General features: G+C 41.7%; 1 protein-coding gene and 1 long non-coding RNA gene across 4 annotated transcripts; both read right to left on the reverse strand.

Moving 5' to 3' along the window:
* RNF13 (ring finger protein 13) lies at window positions 1-27,814 on the reverse strand. 3 transcript variants are annotated; one of them, XM_021393776.1, is made up of 10 exons: window positions 27,719-27,814; window positions 21,886-22,009; window positions 18,009-18,089; window positions 15,748-15,873; window positions 13,021-13,108; window positions 10,447-10,537; window positions 10,195-10,300; window positions 7,747-7,840; window positions 2,150-2,230; window positions 1-1,449 (listed from the first exon to the last, which is right to left on the reverse strand). In XM_021393776.1, exons 2-10 carry the CDS (start codon window positions 21,997-21,999, stop codon window positions 1,085-1,087), a joined length of 1,146 nt encoding a protein of 381 aa, XP_021249451.1. In that variant the 5' UTR covers window positions 22,000-22,009; window positions 27,719-27,814; the 3' UTR covers window positions 1-1,084. The 3 variants fall into 3 exon arrangements, with proteins under 3 accessions (XP_021249451.1, XP_021249450.1, XP_021249452.1); XM_021393775.1 differs by having other exon boundaries at window positions 27,647-27,783; XM_021393777.1 differs by lacking the exon at window positions 27,719-27,814 and adding an exon at window positions 26,092-26,167.
* On the reverse strand, window positions 6,505-7,740 carry LOC110397468. The gene is made up of 2 exons (XR_002437797.1): window positions 7,394-7,740; window positions 6,505-6,711 (listed from the first exon to the last, which is right to left on the reverse strand). It is a non-coding gene; the product is annotated as an uncharacterized LOC110397468 (long non-coding RNA).

Consider the following 27,828-nt stretch of genomic DNA (forward strand, 5'->3'; position numbering starts at 1 on the left):
TTTTGATACTTAAAGTGGAAAACATGTTTATTAACATTCTTTCAAGCTTTCCTTATTCGAGGCCATATAAAAAAAAAACTCTGCATTTGGATTATAGGTGTTTTGTTACTCTCTACATAGGTACAGAGGTATTATATATAATTTACTTTTGTCATGATACACTGGTAAGTACGGAGTTCTGTTAATCGGGTATTTGTAAAGAACAATTTGTCTATATACACGGTTTATCAGACTAACGTAGCATAAAACGCTCTTCAGTAAGAGGTATATGAGTTGAAGATCAATAGAATACTTACCTAAAATTCTATGTGGAACAAAACCTTCTCTGTTTTAGTCACCCCCTCCCCCAGCTCCCACATCATCACTGAAAGCCAGACCATAGTCGCAGTAGCAAACAAAGCTAAATTAACGTGTTAACGATGGATCTTAATTTGTGACCTACTTAAAACTAAACATATATCCTAAGTGTCTTTATCCTAGGAACTGCTCAACAGGACAGCTTACACTCAGCTATTGTGGCAACCTTCAAAGGATGATTTGGAATCACTGCTTTGAGACAGAAGCGGAATCTCTTCTGCTTTCTTTTGACACACCAGCATACAGAATCTGTTCTACGTTTTGTTTCTGATAGCGGTGACAATTTTGAGGAGAACTCTACACAAACATGCAAACAGATTTCTTTGTTGGGCTGAAGGGGTAAACACATACCATACACACAATAAACACTGCTGTCAGCACGACCCAGCTGCAGCTACAACATCATTTCCATCTACATCCCATTTCAGCAGATACCAATGTTTAAAGTAGCCTGTGTGAGATTTCTATCGATATAAGCTATTAACATTATTCATTAGCACTGTGGAGTCCAGTTAAACTGTCTTGAGAAGACAGAAGGTGCGACTGAATACCTGAATCAAAAAGAAATCTATCTGTAATGATTAAACAAACCATAGTACAACTACATAAACCGCTCCTACTGAAGAAACCAGATGGATTACAAATTAAAATATATTACCTACGTAAATGTTTGTGTTGTGTAACCTCAAGAACTCTTTTATTCATTCACTTTTCGCCAGGAGTAGTCTCAAACGGTATTTGTCACTCCGTAATCCCTTTCATCATTGGGCTGGAGCTGAACTACCACACTTTCTTCGTGTACTCCATTTTCTGCATCGCTGCTATCAATATTGTCATTGTCATCTTCCTCATACTCGGAGGACTCGGTCATGTTCTGGTGGGAATGCGACTCTGACAGAGCCCCAAAGGACTGAGTGCTAGCTGAGGCTAATGGTCTAAGCAAGGGGGTATTTTCAGATACTTCATTTTCTTCTTGACTACTGTCTGTTTCAGAGTCAGAGTCCCCCTGAGAAGGGACCACTTTCTGCTTACAAACAGGACACGTTTTTTTTGTTTTTGTCAGCCATGGGTCCACACACTTGCAGTGATACGCTGTTAGAAAACAAAACACAAGTACATTATTATCTAAGTACAAAGGACAATTTAACAGAAACAGAAATCTAGCAGATTAAGTAAAACTGGAATATTACACTCAAAACTGAGAATTTCACTCCAAAGTTCACTGGCAGTTGGACTGCCCATCCTATGCACAGAACACCAAACAGAGGAGGATCTAGGGGCTAACCAGCTCGGTAAATACTCCTTTCCTCTACCGAATGGATCTGACGGTGGTCCTGCAATGGGCCACATTTGGTAAAATCATCACCGCTGAGTTCCAAGTGCGGCCAAGGCAGTGCTCTACATGGCTTCAGGACAGACTATGTCCACTCATTCAGATTCTCTGTCGCCAGCAGTCAGCTAAAGCTATATGGTTTAATTGTCTTGGAGCAAGTGAAAGCCTGCTTTAGTGTACCTAAATGGGAACTCCGGGATGTGCTTCCCTATTCAACACTGACATTTAGGGGACAGTGTCAAGCCCAGAATTTTTTTTATACGCGCATCCAGAGAAAAATGCAGAGTGGCAGAGTTAGCCTTTTTTCCTTTTGAAAAATAAAAAGTTTGCTCTTTTCCCAGTTTGCATGTGCTCAGGCAAAATAAAGAAATAAATAACATTATACATCTAGATCTCCTGACATGGTGTTTTAGATTGCTATTTTAATGTGAACACCAAACCTGAGGTGCAGCTGCTTACCATGAGAACACGGAAGGATTCTGAGCTTGTCTCCGTCCTCATATTCATCCAGACAAATGGCACACACATCATATTCATCTCCTACAGCACATATGAGAATCCATTTAACTTCAAAAGATTTGCAACAGAACTTTTCAAATGTGCACATGGGTTCTCTTTCCGTTTCATTAATGTTCCTGTCCTTGCAAGGGGCAGGTTCTCTGATGCTATATTGTTAATTTGCTATATCTTTTTCCTTATTAGGACTATAGCTCATTCACTTTCCCTCCAGGTAAATAAAAATATTTTCAATTGAGGGAAGTGTTCTCTCTTTAATAGTCAATCATTCTTATTAAAAGAAAGATGAAATGATTTAAATATAGGATTCATTTCCCCACAGAGGTACTAATAAGTTATTCAGAAAACTTTTACTGAAAAATAACCAAGGTCACTGAGCAAAAATAAAGCAAAATAAATAAAAGAATGGCAGTTATTATATAGTTATTAGTTATAGGAGAAAGTTTACATCATTGTGCAATTTGAACCTCAAGTGTAAGATACATTACTGGCACTACTGACATTATGTAGTGTTGTGGCATATGATATGACCAGACTATAAGCAATTTTTAGCAATTTTTTTTCCCCTGTAAAGGATTTTACAGTATGGTCTTTCATCAGTCCAAATCCTTTCCATTTTCCTGGAAGATGCTGGCCCTCTAAAGCTTGCATTTACAGCAGTTTATGTCTCTTTCACAGATAAATTAGTTGCAAACCAAGCTGTAAAACACACTAAATGTCAACGTCAACATTCTCTTCCTAACGTGTGTGTCCTTGAATATTCAAATTCAGTATTTAGACATACTACTTGTCCTGTCCTGGGCACAACCAAGAAGAGCTGTTTCTACCTTCCTGCACAATCCCTTCGTGTGTTTACACACACTGGTGAGATTCTCCTGAGCTCTTCTCTGGGCTGAGCAGTCCTAGTCTCAGCCTTTCTCACAGGAGAGATGTTCCAGTCTCTTCTTCACCTCCAAGGCCATTTGTTCAGCCTCACCAGTGCTGATGTTATTATCACTCTCCTTAGCTTTGAAATGAAGTCCCACATACCTGGTGGAGGTACCCTAGTACAGCTGCTAGAGCCAGAAACTTCAGCAGAAGTTATTCCACCTGCATGTATCCAATGCTGCTACTAAGCCATAAGCACTTCAGACAGATGATCTGTACTAACACAGTCCAGAACTGCACAGCCTTTTCCCCAGCAGCAACGTGCCAGGGCTGCACTGCCATGAGAATGGCCCACACTGAGATGCCCAAACCACGGGGTGCCAAAAAGAAGTCAGGCTGGCTCAGCCCACCGTCCCATTGCGTCCTCCCTGTCACACGACCATAAGTACGTGCCAGCAAACAGAGCTAGCTGCAAGCTCTCTTATCACTTGACTAACACATATTTGGTTGAGGGACAGGCTAGGTCCAGGATCAGGTGATCCAATGCATGTTTGTACATCCTGTCACAAGTGCAGTCATCTGCTCCACACGTGGTGCTGGCGCGCCTGCATCCACGTTACCTGGTACACACTTTGTAGCAAGGAGAGGCACCAACAATTTACAACCCACTCTGCTGAAACGATGAATACCCCAGATACTGCCTGGAAGATCCCGGAGCACGCCCCAGAGATTTGTTCACTGCCAAATGCAGCCTACTGTAGAGAACCTGCTTTAGCAGCGGGGTTGGACTTAATGACCCCTGGAGGTCCCCTCCAACCCCTACACTTATGTGATTCTTGATATGTGCAACCATGCACGTTCAGAAAAAATGACCGTGGTAAAGCATCTGCTTTCTCAGTAAGGCCTATGCTCAAGTTCTCAAACACAGAGGCCAGCAACCTGACAGCACCTTGGCTAACTGCAACAGACGTTCCCTTGTTCTCATCAAGGCCTTGTGCATGCAGCCAGGCCTACCTCATCCCAACTTCACAAGGCTTCCTTTACTGCACAGCAGGTTTGATCAGGCTCTCAGCCCACCTGCCTCACCTGCACTCACCAGGCTCATCAGCTGCAGTCCATCTGCTGCACTGCTCTAGGTTATTACAGAAATTAATTAGCACCATTACCCTGATCCTGGCTTGGGGCAGGAAGGCAAAGCCTACACAGCAGTGGGCCTCTTCAGCACTCTGAGGCCTGTACAATTTCTCTGTGAGTCTCACCGCCTCCATCACTACTTTCCAAATTAATTTTCAAGTTTCTCCTCCATGACTACGCTAAGGTGACAGCAACGGTAGTCACCTCTGCTGCTGCAGATTTTTACAAGCACGGCATGCAGGCTCTTGTTCACCACTGGTGAAAATGCACCGCTAATGGTGGTGACTACGCTGACAAATTCTGTCTTGTAGCTGAGAATTTGCTCTATCAAACAGGAATCTGTTGTAGTTTCCATGGAAATAAATAGGAAGCATTAGTTTTGGAGCGACCTATCTATCGTGCTTAAATAAACTGCAAACGAAACAAAACTCTCTTTTACTTGGTACATAAATACAATCTTTTCAGAAACACAATTATCCATCCACACACGTATCACACAGTTGTGTGCTGATGAACAACACCAGAACGCAATCTGCCACGACTCGGGCAGACCTTATGACTTGTTTTCTTTATTAAACCTACACTGTACTGTGCAATCAGGCAAATGGGTCAGTAATGAACAGTAATTAGACCAGTTATAATCCCATTTGCAGGAAAAAAAAAATAAATCAGTTTAGGAATACTGCAGAACTGTAATTACTCTGGAACAGATTTTTAAACTCCATTCAGATACTACTATTTACCACTATTTCCTCCATTTCTGCATCTATCAATCTACACGGACACAAAAATACAACAGCCATGATACTTAAATATGTCTGCTTAAAAACACGTTTATTTTTACAACCCATTACTTGTCACACACAAAGCATTACAAAGCTGACTGCCCAAAGTTAAGCTCGTACTTCATACTTAAAACACTTAACTAAACAGCTCCCTTAAGTCTTGTGGATGTAGCAACTCCAAAATCCCACACAAAGAGCTTTATAGAGCCACAGGGTGTAACATCTATCAGCTTTCAGTGAAATTGCCTCGAATCTTCTCTGACAGTAGCTTTGAGGGCAAAACTCAACTGCACGTGCAGCTCTTAATTCACCTGCCACAGTCATTTCTAACACCATTATTCAGAAGTTCAGTTCCAAGCTCATCTCAATAGAGCTGATCAGTAAGAAGGGCAAATGTCTTTCTTTCCAAAGAGGGGCAAACGTTTGCCATTTTGTAAAAGTGATTCAGTGCAGACCTTTTTTTTAATTTTGGCAAATATCTGTTTCCTTCCAGCACATGAACAAACTAAGTATATTTTCACAAAACATGGATGTTTAGGATACCTATCTGGTACCTAATGGGTACCTACTGTACTCTGCTGTCCACAGAACACGTGAATTTGTCAATCTGCCAAAGCACGTTTTTCTGAGTAGGATCTATCTATGACTATGTTACATGGACCAAGTAATGTAACTATCACATGAAATTAGCAACACGTACTAAAGTCAGGAGAGCTTTCATAAGCAGCTAACTTTCAAACGCTAAATAATTTAACACTAAATAATTTACAATAGACGAGTAACGATCATTTGAGAGAACAACAGTGCTACAGAAACTTTCTAAACACTTCTTCTAGGCTGTTTTAGGACCCAGCTTAACCACTTCCCTCAATATTAACACAGAATCACAACACCCTGAACTGGAAGGGGCCCACACGGAGCCCAGCTCCCGACTCCACACAGCACCACAATACAAACCCTGTGTCTGAGAGCAGCGTGCGAATGCTCCGTCAGCTCTGGCAGCTCGAGGCCACTGTGGAGCATCCTTTTCTCTGGGCTGAACAGGCTGAGGGACCTCAGCCTGTCCTCAGAAGCCTTGCCCTCCAGACCCTTCCCCATTTTTGCAGCCCTCATTTGGACTCTTTACGTCCTTCTGGTATTGTGGTGCCTGAAAATGCCCACGGTGCTATGCAAACTGAGCTGACACCCTTCTGTGCAAAACTGCCCTGAGTATTATAGGCTGGGTGCAGAAACTCTTCAAGTACAAAAATGTAAAAGCTTTTTGTTCCATTTTGCAAAGTCACCGAATGCAATGATTACCTGGATATTCAAAGCCAGGTTTGCTTTATGACTAAACTGAGCTCCAAACAATTCATATTGTATAAGATTCAGCGAAAAGAAAGAGGAAGAAGAATAAGGAAAACAACAAATAAGTTATTTTCGTGCACTTGCTACTTAGTCATGTAATCCTGAGATAGTTATTACACTGTACATATGCACATGATAAGCTGACAAACACATTGAATGACATTCTTGAAGCCACATGCTGATGGGTCTCTTCTTCTCGGTTTTTCTTTTCTACAGTATTCTTTTTTTTTTTTTGAATTTTTATTACAATTAAATTTCATAGGGAATCACTAAAAGAAAAGCAAAATCAATATTCATCGGCTCATAGTAATTTTTTTCAGAATTAGTTTTAAATCCATAGCAGTAGATCATTATAGCGAGTTTCAGACAGCCCTGCAAAAAAAATCACCTTTTTTAGGGTTTTTTTGGGTTTGGTTGGTTTTTGTGTTTTTTTTTCCCCCCCCAAATGAGGCTGACTACCATTGTACAGAAACCTATATCCACCCAAACTGAACATCTGCTTTGCACAAACTGACAGCAGTGTTATTAATAATGCAGGCTGGCTTTATCAAGGGCACAGAATGGTAAGCAGTTCTATCCTTGAATCCAAGCACATCCTCTAACGTGGCACTGATGCCTCAGCAAATCCCTCTTGACATGTTACGTAGGAATCATTTAAGTACTCTTTCCAGCTTTTCTTCTAATAGGTTGTAACATCTTTTACGAACAAACAACTGGATGGTAAGATGATAACATTTAAAAAACAATACATATTTTTTCTACTCTAAAAGCCAACAGACTGCAATAGAGAATGACTCGGGACATTTTTTAAATTTCATTAATAAATAAAGCTTGTTATGGATCTGTTTCTCATCTCACTGAGATATCTTGCACGCAAATAATTATTAAAAAGAATCACAATAACAAATACTTTGGCATTCACTTAGAATCACTCTTGCCCTTGCAGAAGTATTGTGACTGAATGAAAGGAATGCTCCTCTGGAAAAGCAGGTAATTTGTACCCACAAGATAGCTTTGCTTTTACAGTGTCTGTAACGTCAGGCAGCTTACATACCATTAGTATTTCTCCAATTCCAGATACATTACAGGTATAACGAACCACACTGACTGACTGCTGTCGCCACTGTTAATGAGAGAGCAACAAGGAAAATTTGGGGAATTTTTGTACAGGCTCTGTGAAATATTCTCACCCACAGCGTGCACGTGGTGTCCACTCTGCTTCTACTGAGGAAACGTGAGAACTCGATTTCAGTGAGAGCAAGGCCAAGATATCTTTTTGCGTGTGCTTTCACCCAAACACCATTATCATCTCACATACTCAAAATTATCTCCAAAATCCTTCAGCTTAGGGATTTTTTTTTGTATTAAAACTGTACCTTCTGATTAGACAGAAAACAATCCACTTGCCTTTCTTAAATTTGTGTATGGGAAGTTTCTTGAGCTGATCCTTCCTCAGTCGATTCCTTCTCGCCCTGTGTCTGTCTTGCACAAATTTTGTGATCTGGAAACAGACATAAGGAAGACAGTGGGAACCGTAATTTAAAACAACAGAAGAACAGTAACTGTTTTGACTTAAGCGCCTTTGTCAAAAGGGAACTGACACTCAAGCTGAATCACCTCTTCCCTTGTCTGGAGGATGGAGACAAACAAACCTAAAGGACAGCCTTGCTTACCACAGCACTTGAAATGGAACATACACAAGCTTTTTTTGGAAAAGAAAGGAAGAAAGTAAGAATAAGATTCTCTCCATAAAACAATGGCTACTGCTGCAATCTCCTACTGAGGTGTAGTGGCACAGAGGCATAATTCAGGGCTAAATACAATTCATCAAGCTTGACTAGTTTTGCAGACAGCAGTTTTAGATTATTACGAGTTCTTATCGAGGACCATTTCCATGTCCATCAGCCCTGTTTTTACACTGCAGTCTGGGGAGCAGGGTAGAGGTTTACAGAGCCACAGATTCTTGTTGTCTTCAGCCATACTAAAGATGGTTTCCATTTTCTTTGTAGTCCTTAACCCCATTTCCATTCAGTTTCTAATCGTGACATGTAATATGACTTTCTTTTTCACATATGACAAACAAGTGGCCTTAGCCAAGGCATGCACTGGCAAGTGGCTAAACCGTGGCTGACGGAAACACTGAGGGAATGTTAATATTACAGAAATGTTCCTTTTGCATTGCACAAACAGTTCTTCCCTATATATTTATTCAGAATTTGTATCGACAGCACAACTTTCAAAATCACATATTAAATAGAAGATTGTTTTAATTCAGTGTAAGCAAAAAAAAAAATTCAAGCTCTTAAAAGGTAAATTTAAGAGAATCTGTATCTATGGGTTCTGCTCAGAGAAATCACTCATGCCCTAAATGCAAACACTTAAATTTCTAAACATTTTTTAATACTGCATCTGATGCAGAAAACTGCTATTTTCATGGTGAGTGGAGTATCTGCAGTTCTAAAGATCCAACCTTTCAGCTGGATCAGCCCTGTGGGATAATGAGGAATAATTAAGGCTATTATCAGAAGGTCAGTGAAAACACTGGTGGATTTTACATGTTCTCTAGTTGATCACTTCTCCGTGGTTTTTTAAGAGCTGCCACAATTTTGACTGCCAAATGTGCTCACGATTGTCAACTGAATACATAACTGATAGCGCAAACAACACTAGCGCAGAAATACTTCAAGAAGCTTTTATGGAGCACCTGATGCCTCATTTGGTTTTTATCAAAAGAAAAGATAATCTCATAATTTGGTTAGAGATCAGCATAGATCACAGAACCATAGAATCACAAAGGCTGGAAAAGACCTCCAAGATCATCTAGTCCAACCATCTGCTGGCCACCAGTATTTCCCCACTAAACCATGTCCCTTAGTACCACATCTAAGTGTTTCTTGAACACCTCCAGGGACGGTGACTCCACCACCTCCTGGGCAGCCTGTTCAAGCACCTGACCATTCTTTTGGAGAAGAAATGTTTCCCAATATCCAACCTGAACCTCCCCAGCACAACTTGAGGCCATTCCCTCTCATCCTATTGCCAGTTACATGGGAGATGAGGCCAACCCCCACCTTGGCACAACCTCCTTTCGGGGAGCTGTGCAGAGCCCTAAGGTCTCCCCTGAGCCTCCTCTTCTCCAGACTAAACAATCCCAGTTCTGTTAGCTGCTCCTCCTAACACTTGAGCTCCTGACCCCTCACAGCTTCACTGCCCTGCTCTGGGCACACTGAGGGCCTCGATGTCTTTGTTGTAGCGAGGGGCCCAACACTGAACATGGTACTCGAGGTGTGGCCTCACCAGAGCTGAGTACAGGGGGACAATCACCTCCGTGCTCCTGCTGGCAGCATGCCCAACTGAGAACCTCTGTAGGTAGCGTATATGTTGTAAGATACATGCTGTATACTGTAATAGGTTCTGAGCTTGCTGGCTTATTACCATACCTGCGTGAAAAAACAGTGTGAGACCTGCACTGTGGAACAGTGGGACTAACATTAATGAAGCAACACAAGGTCGGTGAAGTGGGACACATTCTCAGTACATGAGAATGCATGCTCTTTGTGGAGTGAAAAGGGAAGAGCTTATGCAGTGGTAAGAGTACCAGTGAGGACAGTTCTCTGTAAGCAGTTACACAGTAGGCTGAACCTCCTAAAGTCTCCTGACTTCCCTCTGCCAAAAGACTCCATCTGTTTATCACACTAAGAATAATAAAGAATTACAGGTAACCACAGTACAGGTATATACGGCACACAAAGCTTTCACTGTTTCTTTACTGTATCCCTTAATTTAACTTCAGTAAGTGACAATTCTGTGACACTCTGTTTGTGAGAAAAGATGTTACTAAATAAAGGAACTTACCATAAATATGACAATGAGAATAAGGCAGATCCCTACTATTATTAGAAAAGGGATTAAGTAGTACTCCAAAGGAAGACTGAACTCTGGGATCAACACAACGTGGCCACTGTAGAGAGAAAGACAACAGTTTCTAGGAAGGTTAGGAAATAATAAACAGTGAATTAAAGAATAAATACAATGAAAAAAACAACAACCAGGGTCAGCATACATTTCAGTGCAATCAACAGCAAATCAAGTCATGAGGTAACTTACCCCTTTTCGTAAGTAAATTCTTCTTTAAGAGAATTAGCTGATGCTTCCCCAATGAAGACAGAAGGAATGTCAATCTTCTTTAAAATTTCAACTGTATAAAAAGGACAAAAATAAAGCTGCTATTATATAGACACTGTATGGGCACTCTTAAGATGTTAAGACTCAAGCATTATGACACTCACAACGCGAGGATACATTTTAATGTAATAACACAGACTGATGCACACGCATGCTAAATCTTCATGTCATACAAGAAGTGGAATTATTTTTCATACTGAATATTTACAGGCTTTACTGCAGGTATAGAAATAAAAATGATTAATTGCATTTAAAGGGAGCATAAAAAAAAGTATTTTGACAAAAAGATGCATCATCAGAGTATGTTTAACCAGAGCATCAGTTCTTACTGAGTCACATCACGTAGTTTCACTGATTTCCAAAATTTCTCACAACTTATATTTTATGATCTGGTATGTAAATTTTAATCACTTTCTTTCCTTCTTTTCACCCTAACCATGAACACTCACACTGGAAAGGTCCAAAAGCAGAACAAATTCCACATCTTTATTTCAGTGTCAAGAAACTAAACAGAAGTGTCTCCCCTTTTCCAGTTACTAACAAGGATTAAGCTCAGAGGATGGAACTCAAATGAAATAGTATCAAAAGATAAAGTCCCTATTCTAGAAAATTTCTTTCTTAGGCTTCAATTTATATTTATCTGCACCTCTAAATCAACACCAAAGTGTTCTCATTTATGTTCTTGCTGCATGTTCAGTAACCTTCAGAAATCGGACATAATAAAAAAAACTCCTTAGAGAAAATCAGAACAGTGTTTTAGACAAAAAAAGACATACCATAAACCAAAACAACATTTTGACTATAAAGTACCATGTTCTGATTATAGCCACTCCAAGCAAGGTTAAGGCAGAACAGCCAGAAACAGAATAAACTTTCCAGTTTAATCAGGAGGGCTTTAAACTAGAGTTGCCAGGGGAGGGGCTCCTCAAATCATCCCACTTTGAGGCTGATAATGGATGCCCTGGGCCTGGGGTTGGATCACAGGCCAGTATGACAGCACCTAAGGTGCAGGATAAGGGAATTCCAATCGGTAAATCAGCCTCAATGGGAGCCCAACTCAAATGCCTGTACACCAGTGCAAGGAGGATGGGAAACAAGAAGAGCTGCAGGCGTGCATGTGCCTACAGGGCTATGATGTCATTGGCATCAGTGAGACTTGGTGGGATGGCTCTCATGACTGGAACGTAGGAATAGACGAGTTTAAACTCTTTAGGAAAGACAGGCAGGGGAAAACGGGACGGGGTGTTGCCCTCTACATCAACAACAAGCTGGAGTCCATGGACCTCCACCGGGGGATAGATGAGGAGCTGACAGAGAGCATATGGGTTAGGGTTAAAGGGAAGGCAGAGGAAGGAGACATCATGGTGGCAGTCAGCCTCAGGCCACCCGATCAGGAAGACTGAGTGGATGAAGCCCTCTATAAACAGATAGGGGCAGCTTCATGTTCACAAAACATGGTCCTTGCGGGAGACTTCGGCCACCCCAGTATCTGTTGGAGGGACAACACAGCAGGGCACCAGAAATCAAAGAGGTTCCTGGAATGCGTTGATGATAATTTCCTCTTCCAAGTGGTACAGGAACCCATGAGAAATGTTGCCATGCTGGACCCTGTTCTCACCAGCAAGGAGGGGCTAGTGAGTAACGTGAACCTAAAGAGCAGCCTTGGTTGCAGTGACCATAAAACAGGGGAGTTCAAGATGCCCCAAAGGGGCATCAAAGAGGGTGCACAGCAAGCTTGCTACTCTGGACTTCAGGAGAGCAGACTTTGAACTCTTCAGGGAACTGCTTGGCGGGGTGACATGGGAGAAAGCCCTGGAGGGAAGAGGGGCCCAAGAAAGCTGGTCAGTATTCAAAGACCATCTCCTTCATGCCCAGAATCAGTGCATCTTGAGAAAAAGGAAGGCAGGCAAGAAGGAAGGCAGCATACTGATCTCCAAATTAATTTTAGAATGGAAAAACTGAAAAATTCATACATGCAATATGTATTTCATATAAAATAAGAATCCATTTGCTCATTAATAAGGCTTAATATTGCTTAATTAAACAATAAATAGCCATATTTTGAAGTTTGAGTTCTTTCCAAAAGTGTAGGGGTTTTTTTGGGTTTGCTGTTTTTTCTATTATCCACATCAATCATACAAATCTATCTCATAAATTAAACCACTTAATTCAGAACGGTTGAACTATAAATTAAAGGAAAACAAAATGAACACTCGAGAGAACATACAGACCTAACACCACAGAAAAAACACAAGTACACATATGTTCTAACACTAACAATTCCCATTTTAAAGCACTCAATGCAGGAACATTTGTTGTTTTGGTGGTTGTTACTTTTAATGTTTTTGTATGTTTTTGCCTGCTTGTTGGGGTCTATGTTTTTTTTTAGTCACAGCTCCTCATAATACTTTGAACCGTAATACTCATGTAATACTGTACACTCTGGTGGGTGAAATGATTTTCAAACAGGAGAGAAGAAGTGATACCTGTACTTACTGTCGTTGGATCCCATGCTTATGAGGTCATCAGAATCAACATTGTGAACTATAGCTGCCTTGTATCCAGCTCTCTGTGCATTTAAAACCTGTAAGCCATACAAAGTATTTGTTAGAAAGAACAGTGCTTCAAAATACACCAGGTATATTTGCAGGAAGCTATAAACATTAACGCAACTTCATTTTTGCTTATAAAATAAGCATCACCTTCAAAATAAAATTATCCTCATTACTTGGGGTCCCAAAGAACCAAACGTTAATTGTGCACTAAAAGTAAAGAATTAACTCATTTACAGAATATACATTAATAGGATGGTACAGCTTCAGGAAGTGTTTTTACTGCATAGTGACTTTCCAGTACAAGAAAATAGCAACCAACTCTACCCAACAATTACATTCTTCAGAGTGCCATCTGCATAGTAATGTTATCGGAAAATGCGGACGCCTTGAGGAATTCCAACATTAAAAAAATATATAAAAATCAGTTTTAGGTGTAAACATAAATGCATGGCTGGAATTTTGGCCAATATTATGATGCCATGTTTAATAATGTATTTGCTGGCCTTTGTGCCTAAAGAGTTTTAATATATTGAGGTATCATTTATTGAAATGACATAAAACCCCAGGCCATTCTAACAAAGCACGTAGCACAATTTTCATCTTATACTGCTTAATGTTCTATATGTAGGTAGAAAATATGCAATGATCCCTACAAGATGTCAACAACACATTTCAAGATCCCAAGCCCAGACATTAAGCACCAGCTTGAGAAAGTTTGGTAATTGTGCTAGCGTTCTAAGCATAGTACTCCCCCTACTGACAAGCTCATTCCAGTTCCAGTCACCATCACAAACAGCAGTAAATATCAGGCATACAACTAAGACAAATTCTAAAAGGCTATTAATTGCTTCTACTTGCTTCCAAACTACCACTATTCTACTGTTACATGATTTTTCCTGTAAGGAATCACTAGATGTGAAGAGAGAAACAGGAGATCATTTCTGACCCAGCAAAGATTCATACTCAACAAAATCAAGAAACAGCTATGTATCTTTGTTTGCAGATTTAATAAATAAGGAGACACAGGGCTTGAAAATAAACTGAAACTTTTATTAAAATCTGTGTCATGTCAGTCAAAGAGCTGGCATGTAACGTAGCTCACATCTCAGCACGCGCACCATTTCCTGGTATAAATAACAGAGCTAAATGCTGTAAAATGTATGGAATCATATAATGCAATACTGCAATGATACTAACAACAGAATCTCTCAAAATCCTGTGCAATAGAGATGTGATTTTTCTTCGCTTAACACCACAGTGAAAAAGCTGAGGGTCGAGTCAAAATGCTGTCTTGAAATCAAGTAAGAAAGTTGTTTTTAAATGAACAAGCACCTGCTTTTCTGATTAAAAGCATACTCCACCACAAGATTTCTGACCTGTTCCATGAACAACATCTTCAGCATTAATACCATCCCATCAATGTAGAGGCAGCTATCAGATCGGCAAAAACAACATGTAGAAGGCACATCATCATTAGCTATGCCTTTTGCCACTAAGACATATATATGTATCATGACAAGGTTATAAGTACAAAATACATGACATTCCAGAGCTTGATGTTAAGATAGATAATATGAGCAGTGAGACTGTACCTCTGCCGGAATCTGCCACCTGGGGAGAACTTATGTGTTTAAACACAACGTCACCTGGCTAAATGTATTACGCAGCAGCCAGTATGCTTGGATCTCCTTTATGAAAGTCAAAGCCAAACTGAGCAGCCCTGCTTTTCCTAACGTATAGTCTGTTGCCCTGTATTTCGTATTACTTTTCAAGAAAACTTTATCCTCTAGCCAAACACAAATCATTCTAATTTTGTGTTTTTAAAAAAACGTACAAAATACTCCCCTTCAGAAGGAGGTCGATCTTTTTTATATTATAAATACTTTACAATATCAAGCTGTTCTACCAACTGAAATCATTCCCATCCTACCACTTGTTCATCTGTGCCTGTTTTTGCCTGGCACTGTCTCTTACTGCCATCAACTGTGACCTATAATTGTTCATGGGGTCTAACTGTGAGCCGCAAGAAGATCCAGCTATAAAAACAAAAACAAAACATTAAAATGGCTTCCAGATTTTAGATCACATCAATTTCCTAACCTCCCGTGATCCCTGGCTACTGGCACAAGAAAAGGCAGCAAAGGAGGAAGACCGACTTTTTACACTGTCTGACAGTGACAGGACAAGGCGGAATGGTTTTAAATCAAGAGACAAGATTTAGGTCAGATGTCACGAGGAAATTTTTCACACAGAGGGCAGCGAGGCCTTGGCACTGCTGCCCAGGGAAGCTGTGAGTGCCCCATCCCTGGAGCTGGTGGGGGGCAGCCAGGCCATGGAAGGAGTGGGGCCAGGCAGGACTGCAAGGTCCCTTCCAACCCAACCGTTCTGTGATTGTATGACTTCACTGCAAGAAAAGTAAATACTGCTTCATATTACAGAACTGCAGCATCAGTCATGTTTATTTGCCACACATGCTGGCTCACAAACAGGTCATCTCAACTAAATCATAACATAAGGCCTTATCTGCCTTAGATTTTTTTGTTAGCATGAGAATAAAATTCTCCCCTCCTTTCACTCCAGTATCTACCCTGCTATTAGCTATACGTATTTTTCTAAGCACCAGTAAATTCTTAGAAAAATCAACACAAGATAGACATATGCCTATTACCTTGATATCAAAGTTGCACTCAAGCCTTCGAATTAACACAATAAAAGCAGTGGACGAGTTGTCCTTCAGCGGAGGGGGGGCTATAGGCTCACAGGCATTCTCTGGTTTGGAATTTATAAGGAATCCCTGAAAAACAGTAACAGAATAATGTCAGCTTCATGTCTCTTCAGCTGAACGAAACAGTTTTCAGACAAATACAAGGAAAGAAAGCAGTATTTTCATATAATAGCCAAGCAAATTCTTACTATCAACTCAGTCCTACCACTGTGAGATTTCTGCTGCATCCTTGTTTATTTTACCAGAATCTTGGTATCTATAAAAAATTTGAAATTTGAAATAATTGAAAGTTAAGAAAATACAGTTTTTCCTCTTATTTCAGCTGAAGTTCTTAACTTGGAGTTTGCAGTACAATCCCGCACAAAGAAGACCGCGTACACTACATCAATATTGTGGAACTACTGTCCTAAGACATACTCAGAATAAAAAAACTGAAACATAGAAGAATTAACACAGCCTGTGTATAAAGAGAAAATCCATGACAACGAAATGAACACTGCGTGAAAATTTTATCCACACACAGCAAGTCTGAGCAAACCTGGCCGTGCAAACCATTACTCCCCACATCAACTGTATTTTAAGTGTCACATGAATAGAAGTTCCCTTTTAATAAAGCTCGCTCATCACCTTCTATTTGAGGGAAAAAAAAAGGCAGTCAGGTCTTGAACACAACTATATCACAGGGTATTCATTTTTAGAAAGCTGTGGACCAAACTTCCAAAAAAAATCTGTGGGATGTAGACACAAACTCAAATTGTCACAGGTCAGGTCTGCAAGGCAACTATCCATGGGTGCTATCATAGCCCATCTGCCCGTGCAAGGTAGTTTAATTTAGTCTGTAATGATTATCAAAATGCATAAGAATGTGTCGCACTTGAATTCATTTTTACTTCTACACAGGTGACCACATCTACCTTAGTTAAGGTCTAACAGTTGAAAAGGTTAGAGTCAAAGCTCCTTACAGCTATTTTTGATGTATTAAATTGGCTCACTGCTAGGGCAAATCACTTAATCACTCTCTGCTTCTCAATTTAGTCAGTGAACGATACCAGCTTCACCTACATTTCTCCCCGTAACAAAACTCACTAGGCGTGAAAACAAAGTCCTGTTGAAGCTTCATTTGCAGATTACTTCTTATTGCTAGGTGAATTCTTACGCTAGTTTATTCTTCACTGTCATGAAGACACCATGCAGTCAAAGAGCAATCCAGACTTGTATGACTACAACAGCTTCATTTTTGCCTAATTTTTAACTCACAAGCATTGCAACACCAACAGTGTCTCACAGCCAAATTTGAAGGCCTGCCATGTCACACACAGAAGGAAATGGCAAGCAGCTCTCTGCCCTCATCTGCTATTCACCATCTGCAGGTGCACATATCATAGCAATTCCCCTTCACTGGAACTGGGAAGATGGTGTGCATAAATATCTTTACAGCTTAGAACTTTTACACAAAATAAATACAAATACCCCTCACTCAGAAATATTTACTTGTACACTGTTAAAAGTGACAGCCAAACAAGTTACTGCATTGAGACTGACTCTGTAACCACTTCCGTAATAATAATAATTATTTAATAAAAAAATAAAAGTAACAAAGGGTAAACTTGGTGTAAGAATTAAACTGTTTGGATGGCTAAGCTAAAATGCCTACCTTGAAGACAATAATTTCAAGTACAGAAGAACTGAAAAGAAGGTTTATCTGAAATGAACAACCTTACCAATGCTGACTGTAAGAATGTGATTCTAGAGAAGGTAAATGATTCACATCACTGCAAAGACACTTGTATCAGGCAAGCAGCAAAAATGCAGGATATGCATTTTCCTAGAATTGACAGTGTTTGGAAAAAAGCATCAGCTACAAAATCTCAGCCATAAACTTACCTCAGAAAATAATTACCCTCTATCTCCTCTATTTTATTATATACAGATAACAGTGAGTTTGTTTTTACATCAGTTACTACTGCCATCAGAATGCATGGATATCTACTACCTTAGCCATCCAGAAGAAGCAGAACATGTCTTTTCATCATTGCCTAGGTTTGTTCAACCTTCCTCATAAACAGTCCCTTTCCCTTCCATCTTGAGTGGGATCTCCTTACTGTGAATTTCATTCATCTACACATCTTACATTTGAAACGCGTTAACTACAGTGGACACACAGAATAGGATGTGGGTTTGTGCTTTTTTTGTTCATAAAATACCTTCAGGCCTTCTGCTGGCAGTCTGTAGCCGAATCTGGCAGGTAGATCGTCAAAGGTCTGGGTTGCATTTTCGAAGTTATACTACAAGAAATAAATTTTAAAGAAAATTCAGGTTTGCAACAAAACCAAAATATACAACAACAGAGAGCTGTGGTGAATGGCACTATGTCCAGGTGAAGGACGGGGACGAGTGGGGTCCCCCAGGGGTCTGTCTTGGGACTAGTGCTCTTCAACATCTTCATCACTGACAGGCCCGAGTGCACCCTCAGCAAGTCTGCCGATGAGACCAAGCTAAGTGGGGCAGTTGACACGTTAGAAGGAAGGGAAGGCATCCAGAGGGACCTGACAAACTTGAAAGGTGGGCCTCTGTGATCCTAATGGGGTTCAACACAGCAAAGTGCAAGGTTACGCACTTTGCTTGGAGTTATCCTAGATTATAAATACAGACTGGAAGACGAACTCCTTGAGAGGCCCTGCAGAGAAGCACCTAGGGATCCTGGTGGGTGAAAAACTGAACATGAGTCAGCAGCGTGCTCTGGCAGCTCAGAAGGCCGATAGTATCCTGGGCTCCATCAGCAGAGGGGTGGCCAGCAGGGACAGGGAGGGGATTGTCCCTCTCTACTCTGCCCTCGTGAGACCCCACCTGGAGTACTGCGTCCAGGTCTGTGGCCCCCAACACAGGAAAGATGTGGAGCTGTTGGAGAGGGTCCAGAGGAGAACCACAAAGATGATCAGAGGGCTGGAGCACCTCCCCTACGAAGGCAGGCTGAGGGAGCTGGGCTTGTTCAGCCTGGAGAAGAGAAGGCTGCAAGGAAACCTCATTGCAGCCTTCCAGTATTTAAAAGGGGATTATAAACAGGAGGGGAATCAACTTTTTACTCCAGTAGATAGTGATAGGGCAAGGGGGAAAGGTTTTAAGCTCAAGGAGGAAAGTTTTAGATTAGATGTCGGGGAAAGTTCTTCACAGAGAGAGTGGTGAGGTGCTGGAACAGGCTGCCCAGAGGGGCTGTGGATGCCCCATCCCTGGAGGTGTTCAAGGCCAGGTTGGATGGGGCCCTGGGCAGCCTGGTCTAGTACCAGATCTGGAGGTTGGTGGCCCTGTGACAAGGAGGTCAGAACTTGATCCTTGGGGTCCCTTCCAACCCAGCCTATTCTATGATTCTATGAACAAGAGTAAATACAAATAAACAACACTGTAATTTTTTTTTGATTAAAATATTTATCAGAGATAGGGCCTTTTGAAAGCACATCAATGAAGCCACAAAATTACTTGTCCACTGGTCTTCCACTCACATAGCAACTTCATTCTTTTCTTATTTAGTTCTCAAAACAAGAAATCATTCAGTAGGTAATAACCCTGTACATTAAATCTCCATCTACAACTCAAATACCACCATATTTGCAGAACAGAAATCTAAAACAAAAAAAAAGAAGAAAAGAAGCTCTACAGGCTTGATTTTCTTCTTCCTTTGAATTGACCTGCACACAGAAAAGAACAGCTTTTAACAGGTGGTTTATTGTAGAAAGATAGTACTCTCCAAACGTTATCTCTTCTACTACCTATTTAGGTTAGTAACAAAAAAAAAAACCAGCTCTCCAGTTTTCTCTTTCACAAACAATGAGCTTTCATTTCCAAACAGAGGAATACTGTAATGACCTTAAATCTGTGGAAGCTTTGTTTCCTCCTTCCTCGTGACATCTTTCATAGCTGTATGAGTTGGCTAGCAATGAAGAATCCAGACAATAAATGTGAAGAACATACACACGCTTAAATTTCTTCTCAATATAAGTGAAAATAAATAAACAAACATAGCTTCCTGAAAAAGCTGTGAATTCTACAGTAACTGTATATTGTACCATAAAGCTGTTACCCATGATAGTCAAGAAAGAATCATGCTTATTTCAGGAAAAGGCATTTCTTACTATGGCAAGATTTAGACATGGGAACTCCAATTTAAAAAAAAAATATATATATCATGATATATCTTAATTCTTTCAAAGGGAAAAGATTTCAAAGAAGCTCCCTTTCCACAGACTTTACTAAAATGGAAAGGAAAAAGGTAGGAATGGAGCTAAGCTTAAAGGAAAGGCGTTTGATTTGTGTACTCAGTCTGCCCCATACAACCTTTCCTCTCATCTTCCATCCTGAAATCAGGCAGCACAGCTCTGTGCCAGTAACCTGCCCTCATCATTCACTCACCTACTACCTTCAAAGTGCTCTTCTTGAGCACGTGCCATGCACGCTATCCCCTGAATTACTTGCAAGTCCCAATTCAAGCTAAGAGTCAGATAAAAACATACTCATTTTTATCCCTCATTTAAAAAAAGACAAACGTGCTTCATACGTATACACACAAGCACTTTATACAAACTCATCCCTTCAGTTGAGGCTGCAACTGCATGTGAACAAAGAAACATAAACATAAACTAAACCGGCAAAGAAGGAATTTCTTTGCTTGGCAGACCCAGAGATCTGCCTGGAATTTCACCCTCCAAGCAATCAACCCAAGAAGTCTTTTAAAATCCTAAGCTATCTGTATGCCTTCCATTCCAGGACAGCGCGCAAACACGTCCTCTTCTCCTGAACATCTCTTAGGCATTTTACTGTCTCCTTTTCCAACAGCACAGTTTTAACAGGTGTCTGCTTCATGCCTTCATGCCCTGCTTCACCGACATTCTCAAAATAGAGCAGTCATTACCCAAATATCCCAGAATAAAAACCACTTCATTTTTAGATTGAATTATTTTAGAACAGTGCACGCAAAAGCTTAAACAGAAGAAATTCAAGTAAGCTTCCAAAATATTTTTTCTAAGGTAGGAAGTAGTAAGCATAAAAATCAATTCTGTTATAAGCAGAGGAAGTGTGGGTTAAGTTAGAAAGAAGGGAAGAAAAAGATCAAGTCTACAGAAGAAATCGAGTTTAGAATTTCACTACAGAATGTCAATGTCATGACAGCACAGTTATCTATCCGCACTGCTTCTTAAATTCCTTCATCTACAGAACATAACACAGAGTAGTAACAATTTCAAGATCCAAATAACATAATTCAATACTCAGGAACCCCACATTACTGTGAACTTATGTACTTTTATTTGAACACTTGCTTCAAGGATTTTCACTCCGTTCTCCTAAGTTAATTGATATGATATTAACATATTTTTTGGATATCGCTGTGACTAGCAGAGAACACAGGTATTACAGCACTTAGATTGAATTATTTCAGTGGAATAGACTGAATTATTTCTATCCTACAAATACATAACCTCCTCTGTAACAGTACAAAATACATAACATTGGCAATGAGTAGCCCACGAGCATCCTTTGCCACTGAGTGTAAGTTCATTGACCAGCCTTACATCACAAACAACACAAACACTATTTAAAACCTGAAGAATAGTATTCTTAATATCATTCTTTAAAATACATAAATATGTGGGTGCAGCATACACAAAAGCTTTGCTGACAAAGCCTCCAGCACAGACATAAATAATGCTAGCCATGGGCAGAATATTTTATTTACTTTATTTGGATAGAGTTACCCTACAAAATGGCATCCACCATCAAAACATAACTTGCTATCTAAACCAAATTATCACAGAATTTTTTAACAGATTTATAACATGCCATAGAATACACACTCAGATTGGAAGTTCTTCAATGACTCTGAAGGAATGAAGTGCTTTCACTGCGGGTATCTGAGCACACATCATTTGAAAATGTACAGTTTATTTTGGTATTGAACTAAAGCCTTAAGGCAACTCTGTTCCAAACGACCCGTTATAAAATTTACTGCACATATTCATTAACAGGCTATTTTAGAAAATGATTCAGTTCTATGGAGATTTCATCTGTGTAGAAAAATATTCTTGCACTTACCGCTAAAATATCTGCCTCCACCGGTAAAAGATTCAGGAAAGCAAATAACTGAACCGTCAAAATAGTGTATATCTGAGTGGCAGACAACATCAGCATTCCTATTGACAACAGCATATTTTAATATCTGTAAAACAAGGGAAAAAAAAGAAGTCAAGGCTTGTAGCAAATACTTTCCACTGTCACTTCACTGAGCTCTATTGGTCAGCTAAAACGTATCCTCTAAAAGAGCAAGAAGTTATTCTGTATTTACTTTTGAGAGATATTTTTTAATTTATATGATTATTTTAGAGAGAGAAAAAATCCCATTTCCCAAGAACACGTAACCCAATAGGATAGCCTGCATAAAACAAACGTTACAGTAATAGCACTTCAGAAAGCTTCAGGCAACAAATGGCAACGCGAGCGGTACAAAGAAACGAGCGCTCCCAAGTTGCTAGTCACCCTTAGACATTCTGAACTTTAATATTCAATTCTAACACAAACCCAAGCCATCCAACTTTCTTCAGTGCCTGAAGTAATTCTACTGAAACCACTTATTCTAAACACAGACTTGCAAGAGCAGTGTAATTTCAGTAGGTATCAGCCAGCGGCACGTTCTATGAACTCCAGGGAAACACGCGACTGCATAACGTGACGCGTGAGCTGGATGGTAACCAAGAATTCACTTGATTCAGCCTCCTGTAAAGCGTGAGCATTTCTGAGACCTTTAAAAAATAAAGACAAATACTCTTTAAAGTATTCTTGTATGCTTATCAACAACTCACGGTATTAAAAGGAAATTAACATTGCTTTGTTAATACATTTTCAGTAAACTGGCAGCAAAATGAACAGTTTATCTCTTCGGAAGCAGGAGCACGTGTTTGCTAATAGAAACAGTTCTTTCGAACTGCTGATTTATCAGTAGTCAAAGAGGAAAAGAAAAAAAGAGCAAGAAGAAGCGGTAAGGGGAAAGAAAACCATCATTCTGGTATTTTGCCTTGCCATACAAATATGATTTTCCCAAAAAATATTAAAAATACAAGGCCTGAAATGCTTTCCTGGACGAGCAATGACACTTGCTTCCCTGCTGAAATCCTGACTTCATCCTGTTGGCCTTGCAAAAACACAAACGTGTGTAACGTGGAACAAAGCTGCAGCGTGTGACAAATCTGTTTACACGCAGTGAGAAATGGTGTCTCTGCAAAGCTTTCATCTGAAATGCTCGGGACTGCAGGCCGGTAATCCACTGCTGCTTTTCCAGTCTGTAATATCAAGAGGTGATTGTATGAGGTGCATTCACAGTAACCTAAAAATTCTGCTCGCTACACTGGAAAGCCAAGCTCCCAAAAACTAGGCAGCAGGGCAAAGGAGAGGAGGAGGTTTCAGTCCTCTGTAACCGACTGCAGCACTTTAGTGCACACTGCCCCCCCTGTACTTAATGAAATAGGGTTAATGGGGTGGAAAAAAGCACGACTGCGATCAAACTATGCAGTTATTTACACACAAAAGGGCACGTGGGCAAACGGAAGGTACGCTACTGGCCATACAGGGAGTACTTCCTCACGTCCCAGTCCTTGACTTTACACATTCTTATGCACCTTTTCATACTTTTTGCTTCAAAGATTCCTACCGTTCTATGCTTTTCCCATAGCATGCAGTTATGTGGGGGTTTGAGACAGCTTTAACGTATGCTGTTGAGAAATGCAAGCTGAACTTCAGGATCGGCCAGCTGACAGGAGCACAGAGAGCCAGAGGGGAGAAAGCAGAGCCTAGGTGAGAACGCTGCCAGCTGCCCGCGCTCCTGCCCCATCTCTGGGAGCTGGATGCAAGAGGCTTCCTTCATGTGCAGTGCTCCCAAAACAAAGGCTGGGTTACTGACAATGCGTGTCGCCATGCGTGTCACCATGCGTGTGACTTCTGTATATATATTTGTATATATTTTGTATATTATATATAATTAAACCAATGTTTGGTTTCTCTGCCTCTTTACTTACTTTATGACTTTGCTACACATCATACTTTCTCAGCTTTCACTTGGCAAAATAGAACTCATCATCTATGGACAATTTCACCCAAGCGTTAGTGATACACGCTCTGCTTCAATAAAAGCTAACCTATACAAGCATTTTATGTGAGTATTTTGACTTGAGAGACGTTCCCTAGACTTGGATTACAAGATAACTTGTTTTAACTGTGCTGTAACCTGGATCATTGAACAGCAACGCTGCTGTCTACAGAACGCCAGAGACAACAACTGCTGCTCCCTCCTGCACCCCGCCTGCCCCAACGCGGTTCAGCGGCACAGCCGATCCCACGCTGCGACCCAACCGGAGCACCGACACCATCTGCTGGATACAGCCTTCAAAAGTGACACAGCTCCCTCAGGAAGTTTATTCCAAGCAAAGCTACTAGAAGAAGGGGCCAACATATTTTAAGGCTTAATTTTTTTTTTTCATTTTTCTTCAAAGAGGACCATCCTAACCAAAACAAACCTCTTTAGTATAAGGAAGAGCAATGGAGAACGACCTCCCTCCCTCATCCTCCCCCCACCAACCTGTACTGCAGTAAGACAGGAGGGCACTGTCTGATCATCACTGCCTCCCAGAAAACCTGACCTCAGCCATAGCCCCATGACAATGCGGACAGCCACTGGTAGTTAGAAGCAGGAGGGAAGAACATACCTCTTCTCGATGCCCTTCCCTGCAAAAGCACAACCTGACACCAAAGATCAGGACCCTTGCTCCCCCTGGCAACTTCTTGTATTATTGCTACAGCCATAACCGAGTCTTTAAAGAGACAATGATTAATCATCTACTGAGGAACTTGAGATTATTCTTTGGATTGAGCTATAGCACGATTAAATGCAGGCAATCTCTTAAGAAGATAGAAGTACACAATACCTTATCCCCCTTACAAAGACTCACGCTTAAATGCAATCAAGCAAAAAAAAATCTAGCATTTAAGATTCCACCTCATACAACAAAAAACACATGATCCGGCAGCCCTCCTACTGAAGAGCACACTACAAGCAACCATTAAGTGCCACGTTCAGCATGAAATCTAACCTCCCAGTGCTGAATTTAAAGGGATTGCTTGGTCTGCAGTCTGTCCCTCTGGCAGTTCTTCTGGCGTAATGCTAAGAAATTCTTCAAAATGACATCAAATGAAAGCAGCGATAAAAACCTTACACAGAACAGCAAATACACTGGATCCAACAATTACAATAAAAACTCAGACGCAAGTTTTAAAAGTGGACTGTATGTGCTTAACTATATCATCATCAGAACATCTAGATCTCCTCTCACTTCTTTTATAAGCAGAATTTCAATTACTCCACAAATGATTGAACTTAACCGAGTTCTCAAATTGTTTATATCAGCACTGAAAGCCTCCAAAGTGAGGCATCCAGAACTGAAGCTATTTCATTCTGAACATCAAGACCTTGTTGACTCAAACAAGAAACCCAAGGCAAAGCTGCTACATTCCCTTAGAACCAGTGCAGGAGCACCTACACAGTCCTGCCCTTCTGCCCTACCCTTTGCAGGTTTGTTAAGCAGAAAGTTCTCTCACCTGCTGACGTACTCAACATAAGTGAAAGCAAATCCTGCAGCTAGTTTGGACTTAAACTGACAGTAACACGAAGATAATTAGAATTAATGTGTTAGTGGAAGGAAAGGAGCAGCTGTTATTTTTAAAAACACTTATGACTCTGGCGTGGTCATTCAGACACACGATGCTTCGTGTGACTTCCAGCTGGGTACAAGAACAGAAGTTACAGTCACAGGAACTTGTCATGAATTACGAAATTCATGAATTTTTATTGCTAAATTACACTTTCCCAGTTTCTCCAATTTGTCATCCCTAACAACAAGGACATCTGTGAAACTGGAAGGTTAAAAGGGCAACCACCCCAAAAATGGTAACTTTTTAATGACGGAAGCGACCAGACACTTGAAACTATCACAGTATTACAAACACTGCCACAAATTCAGCATATACCTTACAACACACAGAAAGCACTAAAACAGCATCTAGTCAGAAAATACCAGAAACCAAGTTATTCATGCTAACAACAAGCATGTATAGCCTCCTTCACCGAACAGTTACACGCATACTCTTCTGGGTCCAAGAATTACTGCCTCAAACACATGCCAAAAAGCCCTGTGCTTCAGGAAATTCCACGGCTCGTTTGTAGACTATGCTCTTTACTTGAGTAAGGCAACTTACAGCATGCAGAAATACAGGTGTATGCTGTAGACTACACAAATGAAGTTCAACTTCACCTGCGTTCATTAATCTTGAGCGCTTACATGTGTTTTTCTAGACTACCGACAGGGTTCTCATTATGTAACTGTGGGAGTTTGTGACTGCTACCCACTTTGCATTCCAGAACTTGCAAAACACACAGAGCCTGGGGAGCTGCACACCTCCACCCCATGGAACAGGACCGTCAGGTCAGGAGTGGGGAGGAGAATGTGCTGAGGGCAGTATGAAGGAACTACATGAACTTCAAATACATCAGCCAAGGCCTTTCCCACGGACATAAGGCAGAAGCAGTGTTCTCGACTTTACAATAAATAATATATTTCTGATTAAACTTTTCACGGAAGCGGAGAGCACGATATCGCTTCTCACTTTAAGATGAGGATCTCACTGTGATACAAACGCCATCTTTCAACACCAGTAAGCTGACTCCCAGCTCAGAACGCGTAACCTGAGGGGAAAATGCTCTTCCAGCGTCCTTGCACTCTGTGGAAAGCACCGTGTCACGACTGCCAGCACGGACAAGGCTTGGGAGTAAGTCTGGATCAGAGAGCATCAAGAAATGATCTGGCACGGGACACGGAGCAGACAGAACATTTGGAGCTCCTGGTGACTATTCTCAAATCGAGCCCTTCTAAGCAAGTGTAAATAACAAATGTTCAGAAACGTATATTTCAGTCAACTCAAATTTTTTTTCACAATAAAAGCAAAGCGCAATCCCCTGTGCATACAGTTACGCTTGCGCTTCAGTTCTCAAGGTAATAGTTGTTTTAGCCATTCATCAAAAAAAAAAAAAAAAAAAAAAAAAACTTGATTTTCACATCTGCATTTCATAGCCTGAAATTCCACTTCAGTGCCGCAGAGAACTACAACGCCCAAAGCGAACGCAGCAGAAGCCTCTCCCGTCAGAAACCCAGCGCTGGACGGCGTTTCCAGCAGGCCGCTCCGCCCCGTCCGAACGCAGCAGTGCGGGACTTCCAAAATCCCAGAGCACAGCGCGAGCTGCAGGTACGGAAACGCCATCGCAGCTCTCACGCGTATCTCGGATACCCCCGCGCCGTGGCGTTCTGCATCCTGACGGCAGCCCATCTTCACCGACCTCCCCTACCCCACCCCGTGCAGCTGACAGGACCCAAACCTGCCGCCCAGGGAGCCCTCCGCGCCCAGCTCCGGCCGCCGCAGCACCGCTCCTCCCCACCTCGCTCGCCCGCGGCCAGCGCCCCGCCCCGCCGCCTCACCTCAGCGCTGCGGCACGGCCCCGCGCCCGGGACCGACCCGCACAGAGCTCGGGCCCCGCCCGGCCTTCCTCCACCGCGCGGCCCGCGGCACGAAGCGCTCCGCCAGAGCGCGAGGCGCCGCCCGGAGCCGCAACGACGCCGCGAGGCGGAAGCGAATATGCGCTGCGCAACGAGCGGCGGGCCAAGCGCCGCACAGAACGACCGCTAAGCCGGGGCGCCGCGCGGTGGGGAGGAGCCGGAGGACGCGGCGGCCGTTCTCCTCGCCCCGCGGCCCACCTCACCTGCGGGGCCGGCACAGGGCCCGGCGCCAGGAGCCGAGAGCCGCGCCTAGGCCGCCTCCATGGCGCGCTCACCTCCGCCCAGCGGCCGCGAAGGAAGTCCCACCCAGCAGAGCCGCGTCGGCCCGCGGTAACCCATTGCTCGAACCGGACGTCGCTCAGGCACGGGCGCGTGACGTAATGGG

Source organism: Numida meleagris, chromosome 4 (assembly GCF_002078875.1).
Source record: "Numida meleagris isolate 19003 breed g44 Domestic line chromosome 4, NumMel1.0, whole genome shotgun sequence".
Classification (NCBI taxonomy): Eukaryota; Metazoa; Chordata; class Aves; order Galliformes; family Numididae; genus Numida; species Numida meleagris.